The 25,000-nt window shown below is 49.6% G+C and overlaps 1 protein-coding gene across 1 annotated transcript in view; it reads left to right on the top strand.

Annotated features, from left to right (window-relative positions):
- Positions 1-25,000, top strand: part of clmpb (CXADR like membrane protein b) — a 65,866-nt gene that overhangs the window by 32,385 nt on the left and 8,481 nt on the right. The window contains exons 2-4 of the mRNA XM_027031386.2: positions 16,071-16,228; positions 20,125-20,320; positions 22,856-23,023. Of these exons, the coding sequence (XP_026887187.2) occupies positions 16,071-16,228; positions 20,125-20,320; positions 22,856-23,023 (522 nt within the window). The remainder of the gene's footprint in view (positions 1-16,070; positions 16,229-20,124; positions 20,321-22,855; positions 23,024-25,000) is intronic.

Here is a 25,000-nt window from a genome sequence, read left to right as displayed (position 1 = left end):
GAGAGGAAGAGGAGGGTGCGTAGACAGGAGAAGAGAGGAGGAGAGGAAGAGGAGGGCGCGTAGACAGGAGAAGAGAGGAGGAGAGGAAGAGGAGGGCGCGTAGACAGGAGAAGAGAGGAGGAGAGGAAGAGGAGGGCACGTAGACAGGAGAAGAGAGGAGGAGAGGAAGAGGAGGGCACGTAGACAGGAGAAGAGAGGAGGAGAGGAAGAGGAGGGCGCGTAGACAGGAGAAGAGAGGAGAGGAGGAAGAGGAGGGCACGTAGACAGGAGAAGAGAGGAGGAGAGGAAGAGGAGGGCGCGTAGACAGGAGAAGAGAGGAGGAGAGGAAGAGGAGGGCACGTAGACAGGAGAAGAGAGGAGGAGAGGAAGAGGAGGGTGCGTAGACAGGAGAAGAGAGGAGAGGAGGAAGAGGAGGGCACGTAGACAGGAGAAGAGAGGAGAGGAGGAAGGGGCGGAGACCAGAGAGAGGAGCAGGAGTGTGGCCACGGGCCTGCACTCCTGTCTCCGCCCCCGTGGCCTGCGGACAGAGCCGCATTCAGTCCTGTCGAGTAGGTGGATTAGGGACTAATAAGGTATCTTACCCAGCCCCTCCCAGCAGGTAGGGGTGTAAGCGTGCGCCCCTCACACTCGCTGTCATGGAAACCACGTGCTGCATTCCTTCAGCATTTACGACACACCGCAAGCCAGTTTCAGGTTTTCCGCTTCATTCAAGAGACCCCTGGTGAGACGTAGAGCAGGCAGACCTTTCAGTCGACCCCGCCCCTGAACCGGAGGCCCGTAACCCGTAACCCCGCCCCTGAACCGGAGGCTCCCCTCTAGGCCCTGCTCTTCCAGTGCAAACCTCTGCCTGCAAGTGTCCTGGGAAAACAAGGCCTCCACTCTGTTTGCTTGCTCATGTCCAGGGGGATATATGAGGGCACAAATGGGTCGAGTCGCTTGAGCCTACGCAAAGCACAGCCAGACAAACCACAAACATCGCGCTCCCGACATCGGCAATGCGGAGCCACGTGGATCACGCTGAGACGTGCTGGGAGCATTTATTCGGAACAGTGCGGTATTCCTTAACCCTTGGCCCCGTTCCGTTACGACATGCGCTGGCTGTGACGACGGAGGCGCTCCGTTTCTGGAGCGTGCTCCTGAAAGGAAAAAAATCACACGCTCACACATACACACACACACACACACACACACACACACACACACACACACAGTCTCACACACACACATACACACACACACACACACGCACGCACACACACATACACAGTCACACACACACACACACACACACATACACAGTCACACACACACACACACACACACACACTGTACAGCTTGTCCTTGTTCTCTCTGGCAGTGCCGCTCCACACGACCGGCTCCCGTGTAGCCTACTTACTGTCCCGCTCCGCTGGTTTTCTCTGGAGCCGTGAGGCAAGGTGACGCCTGTCACCCGAGCGCTTACCCCCAACTCTGATTTAATTTAAACCCACCATGGCTCACGTGGGCCTTAAAAAGTGTCGCAGTGGGAAAACTGAATGTTTTTTGCTTTATTGACCATATAAAGGGGAATTCCGGAGGCCCGTCCGACGGAAGGGAAGGAGGAGGAAGAGAGCGAGAGAGAGGTAGAAAGAGAGAGGGAGCGAGAGAGAGGGTGAGTGTTGTGCCTCGTGTGCTGAGTTTGAGGGGGTCAGTGAGAGCCAAGTGCATGTGTCAAAGTGTAGTGTCCAGCCCCGAGCATCGTGGACAGCCCCGAGTGTAAGGGACAGCCCCAAGTTTAGTGTCCAGCCCCGAGCATAGTGGACAGCCAGAGCATCGTAGACAGCCCTGAGCGTCATAGTCAGCCCCAAGTGTCGTGGTCAGCCCCAAGTTTAATGTCCAGCCCTGAGCATAGTGGACAGCCTAGAGCATAGTGTCCAGCCCTGAGTTTAGTGTCCAGCCCTGACTGTTTGCAGTCTCTGCTTGGCCTTTTTAATCAGCCCTTAGGGAGTGAAATATGGACCTACCACGCCTGTTGCTCCATGGCCTCCTTCATCTGGGTTCAATCTTCTCTGCTCCCTCCCCTGCCTGCGTGGGCTTTCCTGATCAAGGCCATGGGGGACTCGGGGGACCCGGGGGGGGGCTTCAGCCCCCAGTGGAGAGCTCCTTCATTTCAAGGAATCAAGGAGGAGATACACTTTTGAATCAAAGGCTTCAATGGATAGTTGGTTTTAAATGCATGAAGATTCTAACATAAAGAGCTGGCAATCTCTCTGACAGTTGGAATTTGCATTTTAGTAAGATAACATTTGCATATTTTTTATGTTAATGAAAATTCCACGTCTTTTGTAAAATAACAAAGGCTAACAGACAGATAGAGCTGGAGAAAAAGAGTGCAAAAGAGAGAGAGAAAGAGGGAGAGATTGGCTTGAGCTATAGGCAGGGCAGATGGTAGGATGCTCCATTAAAGATCGTCTCTGCTTTAATGGGATCGGTACGAGAGCTTTGGCTTCTGTCCCGTCGCTGTTTGTCAGGCTGCTGTCACATTTGCGGTCTGCTTAGTCCTTAAACACATCCAGCTGACCAATAGGAGAGGCACCACTAACAGTGTGGCTGTCCAATCAGGCGTGCTCACACACCGTCCAGCTGTCTTGTTCCAGGTGACCCTGCCCAGTTGAGAAACTCGGCCAGATGAATGGCGCTAATACGTCGGCACGGCAGTCCCTGTATGGGGGTGGGGCAGGGTGGGGTGGGCTGTTTCTGATTAATGGGCATGCTGTGTCCGGTTGTGCTGTTACTGTGCTCAAGCCGCCACCCCCCACGGTTCCTCTGCATCACGCAGAGCCCCGCCTACTAGCCTCAACAGCCCCGCCCACTAGACTCGACAGCCCCACCTACTAACCTGAACAGCTCCTTCTGCCTAAAAATGGCTGAAACCGCACGACTGCTTCAGCCCTTGAGAGAGTCTGACATGCCCAGACAGCGAGGCCGATTCTGTACAGCAACCATCACAGGTGTGCGAATGGTGGGAAAATCAACCGAGATGATCCCCAAATCGTATAGACCAGACCAGCAACGGCGAGGTGCTCCAGTCGTGCTCTGCTCCCACGGTGCTGTCACCAGGCAATTGTGCAGAACCAAACAAGAAGCTTGGGGCATTAAAGCAATTCTAGATTGCGCCAGAATGCGTGGTGGAGGCTGGACACCGATTGGGCACTGACCAACGGAGGCCGGAGCGGCCTGGCTGTGAGAGGACCTGGACCGGAAAAACCACAGCTGGAGATCACGGCGCATGAATGGCCGCGAAGATCCGCGTTGACCCTCAGGGGCGCGTTCCAACCCTATGTGTCACGTCGAAGTGGGAAACATAAATATCTGCACTGCTGGTTAACAGCTGGAGTCATTTTTCTTGGGATGGACACGATCAGTTTGGCTCTTGTTTAGTAGCGCTTGTGTTCTTCACGCAACACCCGTGGCGTCGTGGCTGTGACACGACTGGGTTGCGGCTCTCCTCCTCCTCCTCCTTCGCTCGGCCCCGGAGTTCGTTTTACGCTGATTTCAGTTTTTGGTGAAGAAAAGTAAAAATCATTTCTGTATTATGTATAAGATATTTGATATTGCTGGGTTTTGTCTGGGATCCAGGTAAATATTGCTGTCTCTCTCATGCTCTGTCCACGTACACGTACCTTCTGAGCTCATACCACCTGTTTGGGTGACAGGATTAAGAAAGTCTGAATTCTTTTAGGCATGCTCTGTGTGTGTGTGTGTGTGCGCGTGTGTCCTTTGTTTTATATATTTATGCATTGAACCTTTTCGCATCTATGTAAGAAACAGCTTGTTTTCTTCACATTTCACAAAAGGAAATATAACCATTTGCTATTAGTAAATGAAATTCCTGGGAAAGGTTTTCCAGAGGTGCTGTTAAAGGATATGGGATCCAGTATTGGGATGGGACTGGATTTATTCTATTATGCATAATCAATGAACTATATCTTTCAAAAGATACTTTTGGTGTTTCTCCAAGGCGCACACACTCACAAATATGTCACATTCTTACAGAAAACTTTAGTACAAATGGCCTTCTAGAAGGATTTCTACCCAGCCTGTAAGTTATTAATCTGTCAGAAATTGCAGGACTGCAGGACAGTGTGTGTGTGTGTGTGTGTGTGTGTGTGTGTGTGAGACTGTGTTTTGCTGGCAGGTTTGTATGCCCCTTAAAACTCCCACACGCCTGCATACAGCCATATTGCACCCACACACACACACACCCTTTCACACCCACTTTAGTCAGTTTCTTGCCAAAACAAACAGGGACTCAGACAGAGCAGAGAGGATCTCTTGTCTCCAGAGAGTCCGCCCCTCCCCCGCTCTGATGCGGCCACTCTCTTTTTTCGGCTGCGGTCACAGCATGTCCTGTAGAGTTTACTCTCCACTGGCGTAGCTTGCAGCTGCCCGCCTGCTCTGTGTTTCCACTGCCTCTCATTTCATGTTCCGCCGCCGGCCCACTGCAGTGTGTAGTGTGTATTATTAGACATACAGGGCTCAGTGTGGTGTGCTGAGGGGTTTTACTGTGAAGGGGAATTCTGGGGCTTGCTGTTTTCAGCCAGTATATTTAGCATCGCAAGACCATCACACTTGAGTCTCTCTCTCTCTCTCTCTCTCTCTCTCTCTCTCTCTCTCTCTCTCTCTCTCTCTCTCTCTCTCTGTCCCCACTCTGTCTGGATGCTAGGATACCCTGCTATGGGATGTGCTATGCCAGGTTGGCGACTGAACTGCACACCTCATTCTGAGGCTTTTCCGAGGCTTTTCTGAGGTTTTTCTGAGGCTTTTCCAAGGTTATTCGAGGTTTTTCCAAGGCTTTTCCGAAGCCTTTTCAGGCGATTACCCTCACAGAGCTGCACGTATGGAGATTCATGGACATCATTAAAATTTTAATGCTGGGCATTTGTTCTGCACTGGCAAATCACCGTTGAGCCAGTGTATGGACTGGGTGTCGTGTGTGTGTGTGTGTGTGTGTGTGTGTGTGTGTGTGTGTGTGTGTGTGTGTGTGTGTGTGTGTGTGTGTATGGACTAGGTGTCATGTATGTGTGTGTGTGTGTGTGTGTGTGTGTGTGTGTGTATGGACTAGGTGTCATGTATGTGTGTGTGTGTGTGTGTGTGTGTGTGTGTGTGTGTGTGTGTGTGTTGGAAGTAGAATTCAGAACTGACGCTGCCATTCTGAAGGGAACATCCTCAGCATTCCCTGTGTGTTCAGCCCAGCTGTTGCCATGCGGAGCCCCGTGCTATCTGTCCTTCAGCCCCTGCCAGCGGGCCGCCGGTGCCTCTAGACCCAACAGTGGCACCGGTGTGTCAAATCCCCAGGCTCCTCTGCTGATGCAGGCGTAGCGATTAGGCCTCGTCAGAGCTGATAATGACGGCCTGACGCCCCCCACCGCGCACCATCCAGCCAGCAGTGTTCCTGTGGTCAGAAACCCACCGGTCAAGAACACGCCGGAGGAAGGCTGACTATAACTGTACTATTAGTTGAATCGTTTGAGGCCGGCCCAGTTCGTGTATGTGTTAAATAATGTGGCAGGTGAGCATATCGGGCAGTGGTAGCACAATGGACAAGGTACTTGTTAAGTAAGGTTGCCAGTTCAAGCCCACCTACTGCCAAGGAACCCTCCCTTGCTCCCTTGTGTTCAGTCAGAACTGCAAGTTACTTTTATAAAAGTATCAGCTAAATGCCATCATTGTGTATTAGGTCGATATCCAGACATGTTCCAAGGCTTAGAGTAAATTATCCAAACAATGGAGTTTCTCCACAGAAAAGAAACTTTTATCCGAGTCTTGGGGAGCGTCTGAGATACCAACTGCTAGGGATTATTGGGAGACGCAGAAAACGCAGGTCGTGATACAATAGGAGGCTGAGTCCTGGTGCTTGGTTCAGAGCCTCCCTTTGGAGTGTCTGCTGGGTGCCGCGTGTGTGTGTCTGTGATGAAGGCAGCGTTTCACCCTGGAGCTCACCTCACTTTACTCTCCCCTCTACTGTTAGTGCTGAGGTCCACACAGCCGAGGAACCTGGAGCTCACCTCACTTTACTCTCCCCTCTACTGTTAGTGCTGAGGTCCACACAGCCGAGGAACCTGGAGCTCACCTCACTTTACTCTCCCCTCTACTGGTAGTGCTGAGGTCCACACAGCCGAGGAACCTGGAGCTCACCTCACTTTACTCTCCCCTCTACTGGTAGTGCTGAGGTCCACACAACCGAGGACCCTGGAGCTCACCTCACTTTACTCTCCCCTCTACTGTTAGTGCTGAGGTCCACACAGCCGAGGACCCTGGAGCTCACCTCACTTTACTCTCCCCTCTACTGGTAGTGCTGAGGTCCACACAACCGAGGACCCTGGAGCTCACCTCCCTTTACTCTCCCCTCTACTGTTAGTGCTGAGGTCCACACAGCCGAGGACCCTGGAGCTCACCTCCCTTTACTCTCCCCTCTACTGGTAGTGCTGAGGTCCACACAACCGAGGACCCTGGAGCTCACCTCCCTTTACTCTCCCCTCTACTGTTAGTGCTGAGGTCCACACAGCCGAGGACCCTGGAGCTCACCTCCCTTTACTCTCCCCTCTACTGGTAGTGCTGAGGTCCACACAACCGAGGACCCTGGAGCTCACCTCCCTTTACTCTCCCCTCTACTGTTAGTGCTGAGGTCCACACAGCCGAGGACCCTGGAGCTCACCTCACTTTACTCTCCCCTCTACTGTTAGTGCTGAGGTGCCTTGCCGTTGTCTTCATTTGCGTTGTCAGTCGTTCTTTTTTCTGCGACACTCCCTCCGTCTACACCCACATCTCTTTTGTCTTGTGTCTCTCCGTCTGTCCCTGTATCTTCCTTTCTCTCTGTCCCTGTTTGTCTCTCTGTCTTTCTCTCTATATCTCACTGTCTCTGTTTGTCTCTCTGTCTTTCCCTCTATATCTGACTGTCTCTGTTTGTCTCTCTGTCTTTCTCTCTATATCTGACTGTCTCTGTTTGTCTCTCTGTCTTTCTCTCTATATCTCACTGTCTCTGTTTGTCTCTCTGTCTTTCTCTCTATATCTCACTGTCTCTGTTTGTCTCTGTCTTGGCCGTTTGTCTTTGTCTTGTGACACTTCTTTGCTCTCTTACTCTGTTTTGCATGTACACACACACACACACACACACACACACATACACACACACACACACACACACACATACACACACACATACACACACACATACACACACACACACACACACACACACACACACACATACACACACACACACACATACACACACACATACACACACACACACACACACACACACACACACACACACACACACACACACACATACACACACACACACATACACACACACACACACACACACACACACACATACACTTTCGCTCTTCCTTTCTCTCTGTCCCTCTCTTTGTTTGTCTTTCTCCCTCTCTCCTGTCTGCACTACTTTTCCTCTGCTCTTATCTTCCCTTTTCTTCTGTCTCTTCTGTGTTCAGAGGAGAGCTTTTGTTAAACAGCTTCCCTCTCAGCTCTCGCTGTCTTCCACACAGTGATGCACCACAAGCTCCCTCACACACACTCGCCTTCTTACAGTGTGCAGATAGACATCAGCACACACACACACACACACACACACACACACACTCGCCTTCTTACAGTGTGCAGATAGACATCAGCACACACACACACACACACACACACACACACACACACTCACACACACACACACACACACACACACTCGCCTTCTTACAGTGTGCAGATAGACATCAGCACACACACACACACACACTCGCCTTCTTACAGTGTGCAGATAGACATCAGCACACACACACACACACACACACATACACACACTCACACACACACACACACATACACACACACAAAATCATACACACACACACACACACTCGACTTCTTACAGTGTGCAGATAGACATCAGCAGCACACACGCACACACACGCACACACACACACACACACACAAAATCATACACACACACACACACACACACACACATAAACTACAACCCCCTAACATGCACAGACCTACAAACTCACACACACACACCTACAAAATCATACACACACACACACACACACACATAAACTACAACCCCCTAACATGCACAGACCTACAAACTCACACACACACACACACACACACACACATACATAAACTACAACCCCCTAACATGCACAGACCTACAAACTCATTTACACACACACACACACATACAAAGTACAACCCCTTAACACGCACAGACCTACAAACTCACACACACACAGACACACAAACTACAACCCCTTAACACGCACAGACCTACAAACTCACACACACACACACACAAACACACACACCTACAAAATCATACACACACACACACGCACACACATAAACTACAACCCCCTAACATGCACAGACCTACAAACTCACACACACACACACACACCTACAAAATCATACACACACACACACACACACACACACACAACAACCCCCTAACATGCACAGACCTACAAACTCATACACACACAAACACACACACACACACAAACTACAACCCCTTAACACGCACAAACCTACAAACTCACACACACACACACACACAAACACACACACCTACAAAATCATACACACACACACACAACTACAACCCCCCAACACGCACAGACCTACAAACTCATACACACACACACACACACACACACGCACAACTACAACCCCCCAACATGCACAGACCAACAAACTCATACACACACACACACACACACACAACAACCCCCCAACACGCACAGACCTACAAACTCATACACATACACACACACACACACACACACACACACTCAGCATCCCCTGCAACACACACAGACCTTCAACCTCCACAGACCTACAAACCTGTACATACACACCCACACACACACACACACACACACACACGCACACACACACACACACACACACACACACACACACACACACACCTACAACCCTCCCAACACACACAGACCTACAGACACCCCATTCACACACACAGACACACAAACACACACACACACACAAACCCTCCCAACAGACACAAATATAGAAAACTCATACATAAACACACAGAACCTTACACACACACACACACACATACACACACACAAACACACAGTTGTGCATGCTATTTGCCCTTTTTATTCTCTTCGCATTCTGCATGTGTGTGTGTTGTGATGTTGTGATGAAGAAGCTCTTTATCAGCAGATAGGGGTTATTGGTGGCCAGCCATGACAGAGATTATTAGACTTTAGCCCATCAAAGGGCTGCCACCAGACAGAGAGAACACACACACACACACACACACACACACACACACACACACACATACACAAAGAGACACATAAATATGCATGCTCACACACATACTTGCATGCGAGCACACACACACACGCACACACACACACACAAACACAAACACACCAATAGCAAAGAAGTCAATGTGCATATAGATATGTACTCATGTGGGAAATTCATAACAGGGCATATATTTCAATATTAATGTCCCACAGTCCTCTGAGGAGAAGTTTCGCCAAGTCTTTCCGACGTCGCGTGTGCGAAGGGTCATTTGTGCTGCATCATATCAACGGGCCCTCTGGGAACTTCGCCGACCCTGTGGGCCCATCACTATGGAGACGGCACCGTCTCACTTATGGCTTTATGATCCATGACCAGCTGTGTCAAGCACTCTCTGCCCCTTTGTTCCCAGGTTAAGGTGAAGGCTCCCTAAAGCACTCCTGGTAATTACCACACAGGCCTAGCTGGGGGCGAGGGGACAACACAGACGTCTCGTGCGTCCCGCATGTCCCACACATTCCCGCATGCCTGTGCGTTTTTCCAGAATGCCACACCGGAGTCTGGGATGAAGTTGTGCTCATGGAAGCCTGCACCATGTCAACCGCATCCACAAACGCATGTTAATCACAAAGGCTGGAGCTGAGTGGACAAGCATGTTAATTCATTCACAGAGGAGGGAGCTGAGTGGACAAGCACATTAATTAATTTATGGGGGGGCGGGACCCGAGTGGATTATTTCCAGCAGCACTCCACCCCTGAAAACTCACTTGATTGGGTCCATGGTTTAAAATTTCGTACTGATCTGACATTTTTCATTTACTTGCGCAGATACTTTTGTTTTAACGCTCCGTCAGCCCTTCTATGCCACCTTAGAAAATGTTTTACCCATTTAATTTTTCCATGTGCTCTCAGCGCTCTCTCTATATATCTCGTACACTTAATTATATCTGTATATGTGTGCATACATACATACCCTACATGCCTGCACACACACACACGCGCATTGTGAAGCGTACAATCTGGATACATATCCTCAGATGATTCCGCATCCTTGGACTGGATTCGGAAAATAATGAACGGAGTCATCCTACGAGGGCGTAGCCTTTTACTCCCACAAAACCCACTTCCTCTTCTAGAACCTCACTCGGTTTCTATAGTTATCAGGTGCCAGTTGCTCGAAATAGCAACAGGAAAGGAAAGATGCAGACAACAGCATAATTCAGCTCTCGGGAGGATATGTATACACTCCTTGAAGTGCAGCATCCTGTGTGCCTCAGTGGGAGTGTGGAATGGAACACACTGTGTTAGAGCTGCATGGAAGATTGCAATTGCATTACAACATATTGCAGCTGCAGTATGGCTTTTAGTGAAGGCACTGGTGAGTGGCGTGATTAAAGGTCTCGTGAACGCGCCGAATAATAAAAACATCCGCAGAACACGCCGTTGGAATATCTGTCATATCTAAACATTAAAAAAAATATTGCTTTGTTAGGTGCCTTTTTTATACATCCTGCGACATAAGTATCGCAAAGGCCAATATCATGATAATGATTAACAAATGATGTATCGTACAACACAGATCTGATATATGGGACAATTTTAAAGTACTTAAATAGTTTAAACGACTTAAATACACATTAGAGCTGCTCACCCTGCCATATGTTAATTGCCTTTTGTTATTCAGACGGGATTACATTCCACCCACATCATAGTGTGTGTGTGTGTGTGTGTGTGTGTGTGTTAAGGAGGTTAAACGTTCCGTGGTGTACACTTACAGTAAGCCTCTTTCCACAGATGGGCTGTAAGGTCGGTGGCTCACCTGCTGAGACAGACAAGGCATCTTACATCGCACTTGCCATTATGAATGCAGTAACCTCGTTGAGAATCCCTGATCTCAGTTCAGTATTCTTGCTCTGAGATGAACAATAATTATGGGCTACATTATTTTTTAATAATAATCATAACAAAATATTTTTTTGCAATGCTCTTTTCATGTATATGGATACCGAGCAAGATTATGTTAGAATGCATTAATAAACATATTTATTTATTTCATTGATTGATTGATTGATTGATTGATAGAATGATTGGCTGTGTGAGCACTGGTGTTCTGGTAAAACTGGGAGGTTTGCGGCATGAGCGTGGAGTGGAAATGCCCCGCCCTGGTGTGTCACGACAGCAGGTACTGCGTGCTGAGGGTGGGGGAGAATGGAGAATGGGCAGAGTGGCTGCTGCTCTCCGTGGTGCTGGTGGTGTTGGTGGTGCTTTGATGTGGTGGTGCTATAGTGTTGGTGATGCTGTGGTGTTGGTGGTGCTGTGATGCTGTGGTGTTGGTGGTGCTGGTGGTGTTGGTGGTGCTGTGGTGTTGGTGGTGCTGTGATGCTGTGGTGTTGGTGGTGCTGTGCTGTGGTGGTGCCGGTGGTGTTGGTGGTGCTGTGGTCTTGGTGGTGCTGTGGTGGTGTTGGTGGTGCTGTGGTGGTGCCAGTGGTGTTGGTGATGCTGTGGTCTTGGTGGTGCTGTGGTGTGGTGGTGTTGGTGGTGCTTTGATGTGGTGGTGCTATAGTGTTGGTGATGCTGTGGTGTTGGTGGTGCTGTGATGCTGTGGTGTTGGTGGTGCTGTGCTGTGGTGGTGCCGGTGGTCTTGGTGGTGCTGTGGTGGTGTTGGTGGTGCTGTGGTGGTGCCGGTGGTGTTGGTGATGCTGTGGTCTTGGTGGTGCTGTGCTGTGGTGGTGTTGGTGGTGCTGTGGTGGTGCCGGTGGTGTTGGTGATGCTGTGGTGTTGGTGGTGCTGTGGTGTTGGTGGTGCCGGTGGTGTTGGTGGTGCTGTGGTGGTGTTGGTGGTGTGGGTGGTGTGGTGGTGAGATGCTCTGTAATAAGATTACAGGACTCAGAGGGGAGGTGTTTACTGGCGCTCCAGCCTTTCCACAGAAACCAGTCTCCACCCCTGTCTCTTTCTCATAGGCTTTCCTATTATCCTCTGCTTGGCTTTGTGTCATTCTCTGATTCTCGCATCCAGATCTAGGAGAGGAGACGAGAGGAGAGGAGGGGAGGGGAGGAGGAGAGGAGGGGAGAGGAGAGATGAATGGGTTGTTCCAGATGGTTATGCTCCCACAGGACTGTTTGCCCCCACAGCTGCCTGAAGGTTAAAATAAGCCACAAACGTGCAGAATCGTCTTTGTTTCCTCAAAGCCACCATGGGTTCACGTTTCTGTCCAGGCGCTGCACACGGGACTGAGCCAGACCTCCTGCGTCCGGCCCAACGCCCTGTGTCCCGTGTCCCACGTCCCACGTCTCACGCCAGCCCCTGGAGCTCGGCCGCCCACACGTGAGGCATTAGCTCTCCTTCCACACACCTCTGCCTTGCTCCTCTGTGGCCTGGACGATGTGTTCGGATTGTGATGCCCCCTGTCTCCAGTTCTCCAGGCTGCAGATAGTTGGGGTCAAGCTTAGGTTTCCCTCTTGGCTCCCTAGGGTGTCCCAATGGGTGGTGCACTTCTCCCTGGATGATAAAAGGGCACCCCACCCACCCACCCACCCCAGATGGTCTGAGCTGGGAACTCTCAGCACGTTTTTGTAATATGCTGTCATAGTTGGCGCTACAGGTGAGACAACCTAAGACCTGAAACTGATGACACCAGACCCTGACTACAGAACACACACACACAAGCACACACACACACGCACACACTCACTTACACACACACACACACACACACACACACTCAGGCATGCAAACCAGTCTGATGTTCTCTCTCTCTCTCTCTGTCTCTCACTCGAGGGTTCTTGGCATGTGTGTGTGTGTTAGCTCCTACAGACCTTCCTGCTCCAAGTGCCCTTCTAACCTAAAACCACTCCGCACAATCCGCCAGCTGTAATCAGCTAATCAGGACTCTGCATAGAGGTTACCTTGAGCCTCATAAACACATGCACACCTACTTTCACACACACACTTTCTCTCTCTCTCTCTCTCTCTCTTTCTCCTTCTCTTTCTCTTGCACTCTGTGCAATTATCAAGACTATTATGCAGTCACACACAACAATCACAGGTCGTGAGAGATTTCAGTGGGGCTGTGTCTTTGCTCTTTGAGCGTGTCATGTGTCATGTTCCGCTGCGGCCTTTTCGGGGCCTCTGACCAAAGGCGGCCCGTGATTATATTCTGGCAGTGTCTGAAGATTTGCTCCGAAATCTCATAATAGTCTGACCTTTGCTATGACACGCTTCTAAAAAACAACCAATAGGGAGCAGCCTGGGATTGCGCACGACCTATCGCCAACTTCGAATCGATGGCAATATGGCAACGTGACTCCAAAGAAGAACATGGAACAGGGGGAGCGGAGAGAATGACAGTGATGTCTCCTTTTGGCAAAATATCTAGCTTATGGAGAGCAAAAACAGAATAGCGTAATTTCCTGAAAAGCCTTCAGCACACGTGAGATCGTTCAATCCGTCATGGAATTCAATCACGATCTCAGCAGCAACCTCTCGTACGGGGTGACACGCAGAGCCCGTATCGGACAAACGCACAGCGGAATGGTGCAGTGTAAACGCAGGTTCAACATTCGCATTCAGAGCAGTGTGAACTCCTGTGTACAGTCACAGCTAACGGAGTCCAGTTTTGGCATGCAGGATGTAACGGGCTGCAGGATTCTGCTGAGTCATGCTATCACATCAATGGGCAGGCAGCAGAGAGAGAGAGAGAGAGAGAGAGAGAGAGAGAGAGAGAGAGAGAAAGAGAGAGAGAGAAAGTAACAGAGAAGTTAATTCATATTTCTTAAAGGCAGGAGCCACACACATAAACCTTACAAATACCTCCTTAATGTGACAAGCAATAATGGCAATTCAGCTGTCCGCACACAGATATAGCCGAGCCGTGGGCTACACTCCAGTGCTAATGAGGGCTCTCTGCTGAAACGCTGACTGAGGTTCAGAACTAGCCTTAGTTAGCATCAGTGAGGCTAGGCTGACGCCCCAATAGTCAGGGTCACCAGTTAGATGTATGTATGATGGCTGTACATATATGTGTTACAGATCCTGTATTGAGTATAGACTGCTGCGTGAAGTTGTGTGGTGAGATAACTGTCATTGGTGCGTTAGAATGCCAAAGCGCCTTTTCCACAGAAAATGAGGTACTTATAATGAGGACTCAGGGTAATTGTTCCAATTTTGTTGAGTATTGTAACAGCATTGGGTCTTTACTGGGGCCTGATTTCATTACAGAAATAGAATGTTCAGTATGAGATGGAAGTCAGGGCTGTGTGTGTGTGTGTGTGTGTGCGTGTGTGAGTGAGTGTGTGTGTGTGTGTGTGTGTGTGTGTGTGTGTGTGTGTGTGTGTGTGTGAGTGAGTGAGTGTGTGTGAGTGAGTGAGTGTGTGTGTGTGTGTGAGTGAGTGTGTGTGTTGATTAAGAGGAGTGGGTCATGATTGGCAGGATGCCTAAACAGGTACCACGGATGTTAAAATGACTCTGGCAGGTCCCACTCTGTGATGTCTTCAGTGGCGCTTTGATGTCATGCTTTTTAAATGTATAAACCTTAGGCAATTAGAGTCATTTCCCACCATGCACTGGGATTGGATTAGTCCGCCCCATTGGCTGAGGACAAGCGTCTCATGTGAAGGGGTTAGTGCAGTTGTAGTTCTCGCTACCACCCTCTGCACTAGATGGTAGACAGGGCATGTCCACATGCGTGTGACGAGAGCTTACACACACAGCCTCATAATGAGCCGCTAACAAACACAGTAATAGCGTGCACACACACACACACACACACACACACACACACATACAGTCTCCCTCGACAGCCATGTCTGTCTGTGCGGCCTCGTCGCCAGTCACGCTGTGGAATCCAGGAAGTGGGAATATCATAATATCGGCGCAAGCAGAACCAGTCTCTCCAGATCTATTTCAGCCGTCCGGACTGGGTGCTGGTGCAGATCAAGCGCTGTTTGGATAATACCGGAATGCCAGAAATATCCTACATTCATGCGCAAGCCCTCTGGAGCTCAGAGCATTGGTGTGTCTTTCGTGCTTTTCTTTCTCTCTCTCCATCTCTCTTTCTCTCTCCATCAGGTGGGGATCGGATATCCCAGCCCCCCCCCCCACCCACCTCCCACTACCCATCCAGATCCTCTAGACGGGAATCGTCTGGAATGCCCTCCACCTCCAGTAGTGGGGCGGAGCTAACAGGAAAAGCTCCGAGCAGCAGCCCTGATCACACCACCGTGACTTAAACATGATTACAAGCACGAGTTACATCTGGATGTGAATGAAAATTAAATTTTCCTCCATCCACTACAAAGAGAATAGAAACAAAGGGCTAAATTAAATTAAAATGGACTAGATGTTTGGGTTTTCCTTAAGTTGGACTGCCGGACTGGTTCCCATAGGTCAGAATGTGCTTACAGTAAGCTATGCAGGTTCCCAGGTCTGAGGTGGACCCCCTGGACTTTGCCTGTCGTGAGTTGTTTATTTCGGAACTGGGCGGCCAGTAATGAATGAGTTTCCTTGTGGAATGTGGTTGTGTGTGGCGGTGTCGTCTGTCAGATGTGGCCCTGCACGTGAACACTCAAGCTGGATGACAAGAAGGGTTTCTAGAGGCTTTCTACAGATGCTCCACTGCAACATTCCAAAAATAGGCAAAAAGGATTTGTTTTGTCTTTGCGGGTCAAAGGATTGTGGCTCTCTTTTCAGCCATTCTCAGTTCCTCTGTGTGTGTGTGTGTTCTGCAGTGCTGCTAGGCGCGATCTCCACCCGCGCTCAGACGGAGATGAAGAAGGTGGTGGGGGAGAACGCTACGCTGCCCTGTCATTACCAGTTCCGCCCGCAGACAGGGCAGACGCTGGACATCGAGTGGATCCTGCAGAAACCCAACTTCAAGCAGCGCGTGGTAATAGTCCACAGCTCTCTCTCTTCCTCTCTCTCTCTCTCTCACTTCCTCTCTCTCTCTTCCGCTCCCTCTTTGTCTTCCTCTCTCTCTTTGGCTCATCCTCTGCTCTGGTTTTCTCTCTCCTTCGTTGCCGACGCCCCTTTAACATTTACATTTCTTGCTCCATCCTTTTCTTTTTTCTTCCCTTTTTTCTTCTCACTCACTCCCCCACAGCGCTCGCCCCCACCCTGTCTCACCCTGCCCCCACCCTGTCTGTCTCACCCTGCCCCCACCCTGTCTCACCCTCTACCCCACCCTGTCTCACCCTCTCCCCCACCCTGTCTGTCTCACCCTGCCCCCACCCTGTCTCACCCTCTACCCCACCCTGTCTCACCCTCTCCCCCACCCTGTCTGTCTCACCCTGCCCCCACCCTGTCTCACCCTCTACCCCACCCTGTCTCACCCTCTCCCCCACCCTGTCTGTCTCACCCTGCCCCCACCCTGTCTCACCCTCTACCCCACCCAGTCTCACCCTCTCCCCCTCCCTGTCTGTCTCACCCTGCCCCCACCCTGTCTCACCCTCTACCCCACCCTGTCTCACCCTCTCCCCCACCCTGTCTGTCTCACCCTGCCCCCACCCTGTCTGTCTCACCCTCTCCCCCACCCTGTCTGTCTCACCCTCTCCCCCAACGTCTCACCCTCTCCCCCACCCTGTCTGTCTCACCCTCTCCCCCAACGTCTCACCCTCGCCCCCACCCTGTCTGTCTCACCCTCTCCCCCAACGTCTCACCCTCTCCCCCACCCTGTCTGTCTCACCCTGCCCCCACCCTGTCTCACCCTGCCCCCACCCTGTCTCACCCTCTACCCCACCCTGTCTGTCTCTTAGCCCCAGGGTGTGAACCTCTGAGTGAACCTCATCCATGTCATTGGCGTACTATTGATGTGTGTGCGGTTCCATCTGCAATCCAATCACAGGCCCAAATTCACTCCCTCCCTCCACCTCTCTCCCTTTCTACCTTCCATTTTTCTCCCTCTCTCACTCCCTATCTCTCCTTCTCTTTCCCTGTCGTTCCTTCTCTCCCCCTCTCTCTCTCTTTCCCTCTCTCCTTCTCTTTCTCCCACTCTCCCTCTCTCTTTCTTTCACACCCCCCCTCTCCCTCCTTCTCTGTCTCTCTTTCAAAGTCTCTATCATAGGATGAAGGAAGCTGTGTAACCTTGAAGAGACATTCACCTGGAGCACTGTCACTTTCAAATAAATCTTCACATCCCTGTGTACAAGCTCTCTCTCTCTCTCTCTCTCTCTCTGTCTCTCTCTCTCTCTCTGTCAAATCGGAACTTCTCACATCCCCCAGAGACTGACTACACTTTCAATCTATCTGTAGAAACGTTTTAATTTGGCCGAAATAATGAATTTAAGAGAGACTAATTCAATATCCCCTTATCTGAATCCAGAAACTGTTAAATCATGTTTTGGTATCAGCGCCTGAGCAGCACCCTGTAATGCTTTCCAATGAGCTTATGTGTGTCTCTCAGAGAATTATACTTTCAAATGAAATGTAATATCAGATAAGACACACCATTCCCCAAACTGCTAGTGCGAAACAAGAAAGCTGTGTGTGTGTATGTGTGTGTGTGTGTGTGCGTGTGAGTGTGTGTGTGTGTGCGTGTGCGTTTGGGAAGATCATCTATTTCAGTACACGTCTGCCGCCTGCTGGGATTTCATTCTCTAAGAAGGCAGTGAGCTGCTGGCGTTCGGTCCTTCTGGGGCAGCTAGCGGATCACATTCAATATTTAACAGGGAGATAACACAAAATCTCCCCTTAATTAAAGCTGAATGTTTGAACGTGTGCTTGGCAACGAGCTGCACACAGGCTCTCAGTGAATGAATCATCCTTTCTGTGCCGGAAGGAGGAGCCTTAGCTGGTGTGGCCTGTATGCCTGGCAGTCTCTTCACACTACACGTGTAGAGGACATGCTGCAGGACACGTGTGGAGTACACGCTGGGGAACACGTGGAGAACATGCTGGAGGACACGTGTGGAAGACATGCTGGAGGACACGTGTGGAAGCCATCCTGGGGGACATGTGTGGAGGACACGCTGGAGGGCACGCATGGAGGACATGCTGGGGGACACGTGTGGAGCACATGTGTGGAGGACACACTGGAGAACACATGTAGAAGACACACTGGAGGTCACCAGGGGCAGGAGTGCTGAAGGGCTGGCAGGGGTCAGGCAGCTGCCGGCCAATAGTGCCCCCTGTAGAGAGTGGCTAATACAGAGGACCACTCATAGCCTGCAGCAGGATCATACAGCCCTGGAAGCACTCACACACACATACACACAAACACACACACATACACACACACACACACACACACACACATTTCTGAAGTCCCACTTCCTGAAAACTCATCAGGTGAAGGAAAGCGTGACCTGTCCCCTTCTCTAGAAATTTTCAACTGCAGGTGTCTATGGAAACTCTTGCTCAGGTGTCTTAAACAGCAGCACTGACCTGCCCGTGCGGGTTGGGGTTAGTTCACCAGTGACATAAACGCAAACTCACTACTGTCACCACTGCTCGCTGTACATCCATATGTATATGTTTACAGTCTCTGCAGTGTGTTCACACACATGGCATACACGCTGTTTGCGCCACAAAGAAACTGACATGACATCTTGAAACATATTTTTTGTCAATGGTATAATCCTGTCTTGAAAATGGAATGAAGGAAAGAATAATTGAATGTCTGTTATTACGCTGTAACTACACACTTCTGTTCTTACTCACTTTAACGAGGTTCACAGGAGCGGAGTGTCCTGTCGTTAAAGACCGGCCCTTGTGCGCAGCGCCGTGCAAGACCGTGCACGGTCACAACCATCATATCTGGTTGTGACCGGAGAGCAGGGGGCTGTGTCCATTCTGTCAGAAAGTGCCGCAGATGTAATGAGACTCGTCAGTGTAGCCATGCGGAAACCGCAGAGGCATGTGCAAAGCATCATGGGAGCCCAGAGCCAATTCTAGTTCCTGGAGCCTTATTGCTTAGCAATATCTACAGATGAGTGGAACAGGGGCATTTTGTCAGTGTGCTTTGAGAAAAATGAGCACTTAGCAGAAATGGGCCTGCTGCAGTGAGGGGAATGGACTGTATATCCCAGGGGCTGGAAAATCAGGATGTGATGTGACACTCTTAAACAAAGAGCTTCATATGTCTACATTAATGAAACACAGTGGAGAAAACACGCACACACACAGATACACACGCACGCACTGCAGAGAAGTATCACATCCTGCCTGTAGTGCTGTGTGTGTGTGTGTGCACGCAGGTGGACCCAATTGTTAGAGCGCTGGCACTACCATTTAGGGCTCCCTTGCTGCAGGCAGTCCAGACAGTCACAGTTATTTTTGTGTTTGTGTGTGTGTGTGTGTGTGTGTGTGTGTGTGTGTGTGTGTGTGTGTGTGTGTGTGTGTGTGTGTGTGTGTGTGTGTGTGAGTGAGAGAGGGTATTTATGATTGTCACATTACCACTCAGGACCTCTTTCTGCAGGCATTCAGAATAACCCTTTGTGTCTGCTTCTGCATGTGCTTGTGTGTGTGTGTATATGTGTGTGTGTCTGCTTCTGCGTGTGCTTGTGTGTGTGTGTGTGTGTCTGTCTGCTTCTGCATGCGCTTGTATATGTGTGTGTCTGTTTACGTGTGCTTGTGTGTGTGTTTGTGTGTGTGTCTGTTTGCGTGTGCTTGTGTGTGTGTCTGTTTGCGTGTGCTTGTGTGCAGCGGTACGCACATGTGTGTGGCATTAGTGTTTACTGCTATTATAGTGCCCCACAGGCAGATATATAATGGGATTCTGGCATCTAGCATTTTCTGCTCGCACACAAATACCTTCTTTCTTCCTCCCCCTCTCTTTCTGTCCCCCAGATCATCACATTCTTCAATAATGAGGTCTACACCAACGACGATCCGGCCGGACGCCTCTCCTTCTCCGGCGACTACCTGAACGGCGACGCCTCGCTGCTCATCACCGACCTGCAGCTTAGCGATTCATCTGAGTACCACTGCAAGGTGAAGACGGGGGGCAAGTACCTCTGGAGCCAAGTCAACCTCGTCGTCCTGGGTAAAGCCATCGCACGCACACGCGCGCGCGCGCACCAGGCCCATCTTCCTGGAAGCATCCCCCTCTGCCTTAATTTCCTTACAGCCAGACCACCTAATAATTCTCCAATTCGATTCCCCCTCCACTGATTTGATTTCTCCTCTCCATGTCGCTAGATCTTAGCCTGTGTCATTCCAGTGTTCTTTTTGCCGTTATGGTTTTGTTTTTGGCCCCGTTCTGGGACAAACAAACTTGCAGGCTGCCTCGTGACATTAAGGTCACCTCGTGCTTTGACGGGTCAGGACGTTAACCCAAACTGGCGACGGGAGAGCGCCCGACGCTCCAGATCAGCAGGGACGGAAAGAGGAGCCCATGTGACTTTTCTGTCTCTGCGAGACTGTCAGTCCCCAAATGAGAGCCAGGCAACTGCCTCATGATTTAATATTTCAGCAGGTCTGGTTTCCATTAATAAATGGCATATTTATTCCCCCGGAGCTCCCGCTCTGGTCAGTATGAAGGGGTGGACTCCCGGCCCCTTGCAGACCTTTGTGCTTATCCTTCACTGTCTACGTCCTGCTGTTTTGGGTGAGTGTAGGCTGAGAACATTGAAGTGCAATGTTCTTCTCTTCTTGGTGGTGCATTTTTTAAAATTCTAATTTTGTTTTTGTAAATCCTGTTATGAATAGTTTAGTGTGGTGTGCTCGTGAGGCAGGCCCCAGAGAGGCCGTACACCAACACGCGTCAGTGGCAGAAACGGGCTGGAGTAGCACCCACACTAGAATCTAGCTGGTTTATGAACACTTCAGAGCAGGACTCTCTCTCTCTCTCTCTCTCTTTCTCCCTCTTTCTGTCTCTCTATCTCTCTCTCCATTTCTCTATAAAGACATTTGGTGGATTAGTATTAAAGTCTTTATAAATTGCCCTCAGCTTCATGTTGACAGTCTCAATTTTGAACAGCCCCTCTGTGTTGCAGAGATGATGGTCTAGTAGTGCCTGTGTGTGTGTGTGTGTGTGTGTGTGTGTGTGTGTGTGTGTGTGTGTGTGTGTGTGTGTGTGTGAGCATACATATGCATGTGTTTCGCAATGCATGTAGAAGCCTGTGGTAGGCAGATAACTGTTTTTGGCACAGCAGTAGGTTTTTGTGTATGTGTGTGTGTGTGTGTGTGTGTGTGTGTGTGTGTGTGTGTGTGTGTGTGTGTGTGTGTGTGTCTATTCAGTGTCTTTATGTACACAGGTTGCACACAGGTCTAAAAGGGACTACAGCATTTAACAGGCTGTCTGTCTGAGTTGTCATTGTGTCTCCAGTCTGGATCGTCAAAGCAGTCGACTCCACCTGCTCAGACTGAACTCAGATCAGTAGTGTGCACAGCTGCAGTGAACAGGGGGTGTGGAGGCAGCTATTCAGACATCAGTCCCTCCTAGAATAGACAGGAATGTAGTGAGCCTTAAATTGCTCACAAGTTCCATCTGTTCGCAAATCACCCCCGCACAGTAAAATCACCTAAAACACTTATTGTTTTTCATTATAGCCAATTGTACCCAAATGTTGACTATAAAGAGTTAATTGAACATCAGGGATTTTTTGGGGGGGCACTTTACTGAACTGAGGTCAGTTGGGTGCAGTGAAGTGGGAAGTGGGAGGTCTACTGAGAGTCTTTTTTAAAACAGTCTATTTCCTAGAAATACAGTAGTGAAAGGAATCTCTATACGAATCTGCTCTGTAACGTCAAGAGGAGGTTCAGACCAGTCAGTAGGTTCTCACCTGTGGCTGACGGGTTCCACTTTACTGGTCCCCAGTTTGAGTGTCACATCAGCCTCTGTTACTTTCCTTTTCTATCTTTTGATGTCTGCCCCATGATCACACAAAACAAATACTGGCCTGCAAAAATGATCAATTATTACATTATATTCAACTAAACAATTAAGGTTTTTTAAACATTCACATCAATGTTTTGTTTACTTCAAATGTGTGTGTGTGTGTGTGTGTGTGTGTGTGTGTGTGCTTGTGTGCTGACATTTGAGTTATCCTATAAAATTAAATATTCATACCCATACAGAGAGTGAAGACATTTTTGCCTCATAGTTCTGTGTGGTCATAGTTATGAAACCTGAAGAACTCTGATATACCATAAATAATAATATACCAAAATGCCCATCACAGCTGGATTGAATATCCAGAATTATACATGACTGACCTCACAGTTAAATGCTATTCTTTTTACAATGTTTTTACAATGTATTTCTGGAAACAAGTTGGTTTCTTCACTCAAACATTAGCAAATAAAGTTTTAAACCTTTCAGCCGCATCCACATGTGTTTTATGTATCATGTTTCCCCTCTAACTTCATGTACTGGGGTACTCTCCCTCTGCCCCACCCACTCTCTCTCTCTGCCCCTCCCACTCTCTCCCTCTGCCCCACCCACTCTCTCCCCATGCCCCTCCCACTCTCTCCCCAATGCCCCTCCCACTCGCTCACTCTCCCATGCAACTCCCACTCTCCCCATGCCCCTCCCACTCTCTCCCTCTGCACCTCGCACTCTCTCTCCTCCACGCAGTAAAACCATCCAAGCCTCGCTGTTGGATGGAGGGCCGTCTCCTGGAGGGTAGTGACGTTCGCCTGAGCTGCAAATCGGCCGACGGCTCGGAGCCCATCAACTACAAGTGGGAGAGAGTCCTGGACAAGGGCAAGAATGCTGGCAAGCTGCCCCCTCTGGCCCTGGTCGGTGAGTGTGAGGCCTGCACGTAACACCCCTGAGGGCGCGTCAAGGCCTAACACACACACACACCACAGCGGAACAGAGGTACAGAATACCACCCCTGACTGCCACGCCGCCAACGATAGGTGCAAGCTACAAGTTATGTGGTGTCAAGGTTGGAGAGCTACTGCTTTAAATTGATGAGAACTTAAATAAATATGAAACAGAATATAAGCAAATATAACACCAAATATGAAAATACCTGCTATTCTTATGATTGTCTCTATGCTATAAATAGCTTGATCTGTTGTCATGGACACTGAGTTTTTGGTCACATGCAACGGATATAGGAGAGTGCAGCTAAAGAAAAGCTGGTTTTGCAGCCATGAAAGAGCTTTATTTCTCCACTTAATTAGTTTTGATATGGCATGCGGTTTCATTTATCTTGAATATGAATCCTGTGGTGTCCTGTTGCTCACAGTGAACCGAACAACCTGTTTCACCAATGACAGAAGAGAGTGACTCTGAGACAGTGAGTGACCAATGACAGAAGAGAGTGACTCTGAGACAGCGAGTGACCAATGACAGAGGAGAGTGACTCTGAGACAGCGAGTGACCAATGACAGAGGAGAGTGACTCTAAGACAGCGAGTGACCAATGACAGAGGAGAGTGACTCTGAGACAGCGAGTGACCAATGACAGAAGAGAGAGTGACTCTGAGACAGTGAGTGACCAATGACAGAAGAGAGTGACTCTGAGATGCTGACACGATGAGTGATGAATGACAGCCAGAGGCCAATCAGAATCATGTAAATGTGATCAAGCAAACTGATCCCTGCTAGATGTTGATAGTCTAATCTAATCCCTACACTTATTCAAAGCAGGCATTAGGTCTGTGTGTGTATGTGTGTGTGTGTGTGTGTGTGTGTGTGTGTGTGTGTGTGTGTGTGTGCATGCGTGTATGTGTGTGCGTGTGTGTGTGTGTGTGTCTGTGTGTGTGTGTGTGTCAGTGCATTTCATCCAGAGCATGCTCTCACCTCAGCTACCAATTACCAACCTCCACCATACAACACCTGTTTGACCAAATTAATTTCCATTGGCCATTAAACTAATATGGCTGTTCCTCACTGAGAGAGACTAGGCAGGGACGGAGGCATGAGGAAGTGGAGGAGCGAGTGATATGTGGTAGGAGGAGCCATCTTTTGGGCTGGTACCGCTCTGAGTGTGCTCGGTCCCACCACTCTGTCTCACTGCACTGCCAGAAGACACAAGCACTTCGTCACATGCCGGAGGAGTGTTGAGATGTATCAGAATGACACACACATAAGCATACATAAACACACGTGCACACACACATAAACACGCACTCAGCCACACCCACATATGAGCACACACATGCACAAACATATACAGACACATATAAACATGCACACATATACATACATATAAACACACACAAATAAACACACACACACAAGAAACACATGCGTGCCCACACACACATATAAACTCACACGTATACAACCATACACGCATATAAATGCATACACACACACCACGTGCACATATGTACACATGCACACATAAACAAACAGGCACATACTGTCTATCTCTCTCTCACACACACACACACACACACACACACATACACACATTCCTACAGTACTTGCACATACAAACACACAGTATCCTCACACTCTGTGACACTCCTAGCCTGCCTGTTTGCCTCTCAGGCTGAGCTGGGCACCACAGCCTGTGACATGCAAAACAACACAGAGCGATGCACTGAACACAGCCAGGAAGGGTTCAGCTGTGCTCATTCTTTAACCAGGGCTACAGTGGTGTGAGCAGATCAGGAATCACACAACATCACCCAGCACTCGGGCAAACGGGCAACAACTGTTCACATCCAACACGACACAACACATTCACACAACGTAGGAAAACCCCACAAGAATTAGTCATTCAGTTCCCTTGCCTTTTTTCCTCTCTGAATGAGGTGGG

This window comes from Electrophorus electricus, chromosome 4 (genome assembly GCF_013358815.1).
Source record: "Electrophorus electricus isolate fEleEle1 chromosome 4, fEleEle1.pri, whole genome shotgun sequence".
NCBI lineage: Eukaryota > Metazoa > Chordata > Actinopteri > Gymnotiformes > Gymnotidae > Electrophorus > Electrophorus electricus.
The sequence above is the reverse complement of the archived record's forward strand: the minus strand, read 5'-3'. Positions and strand labels throughout refer to the sequence as shown.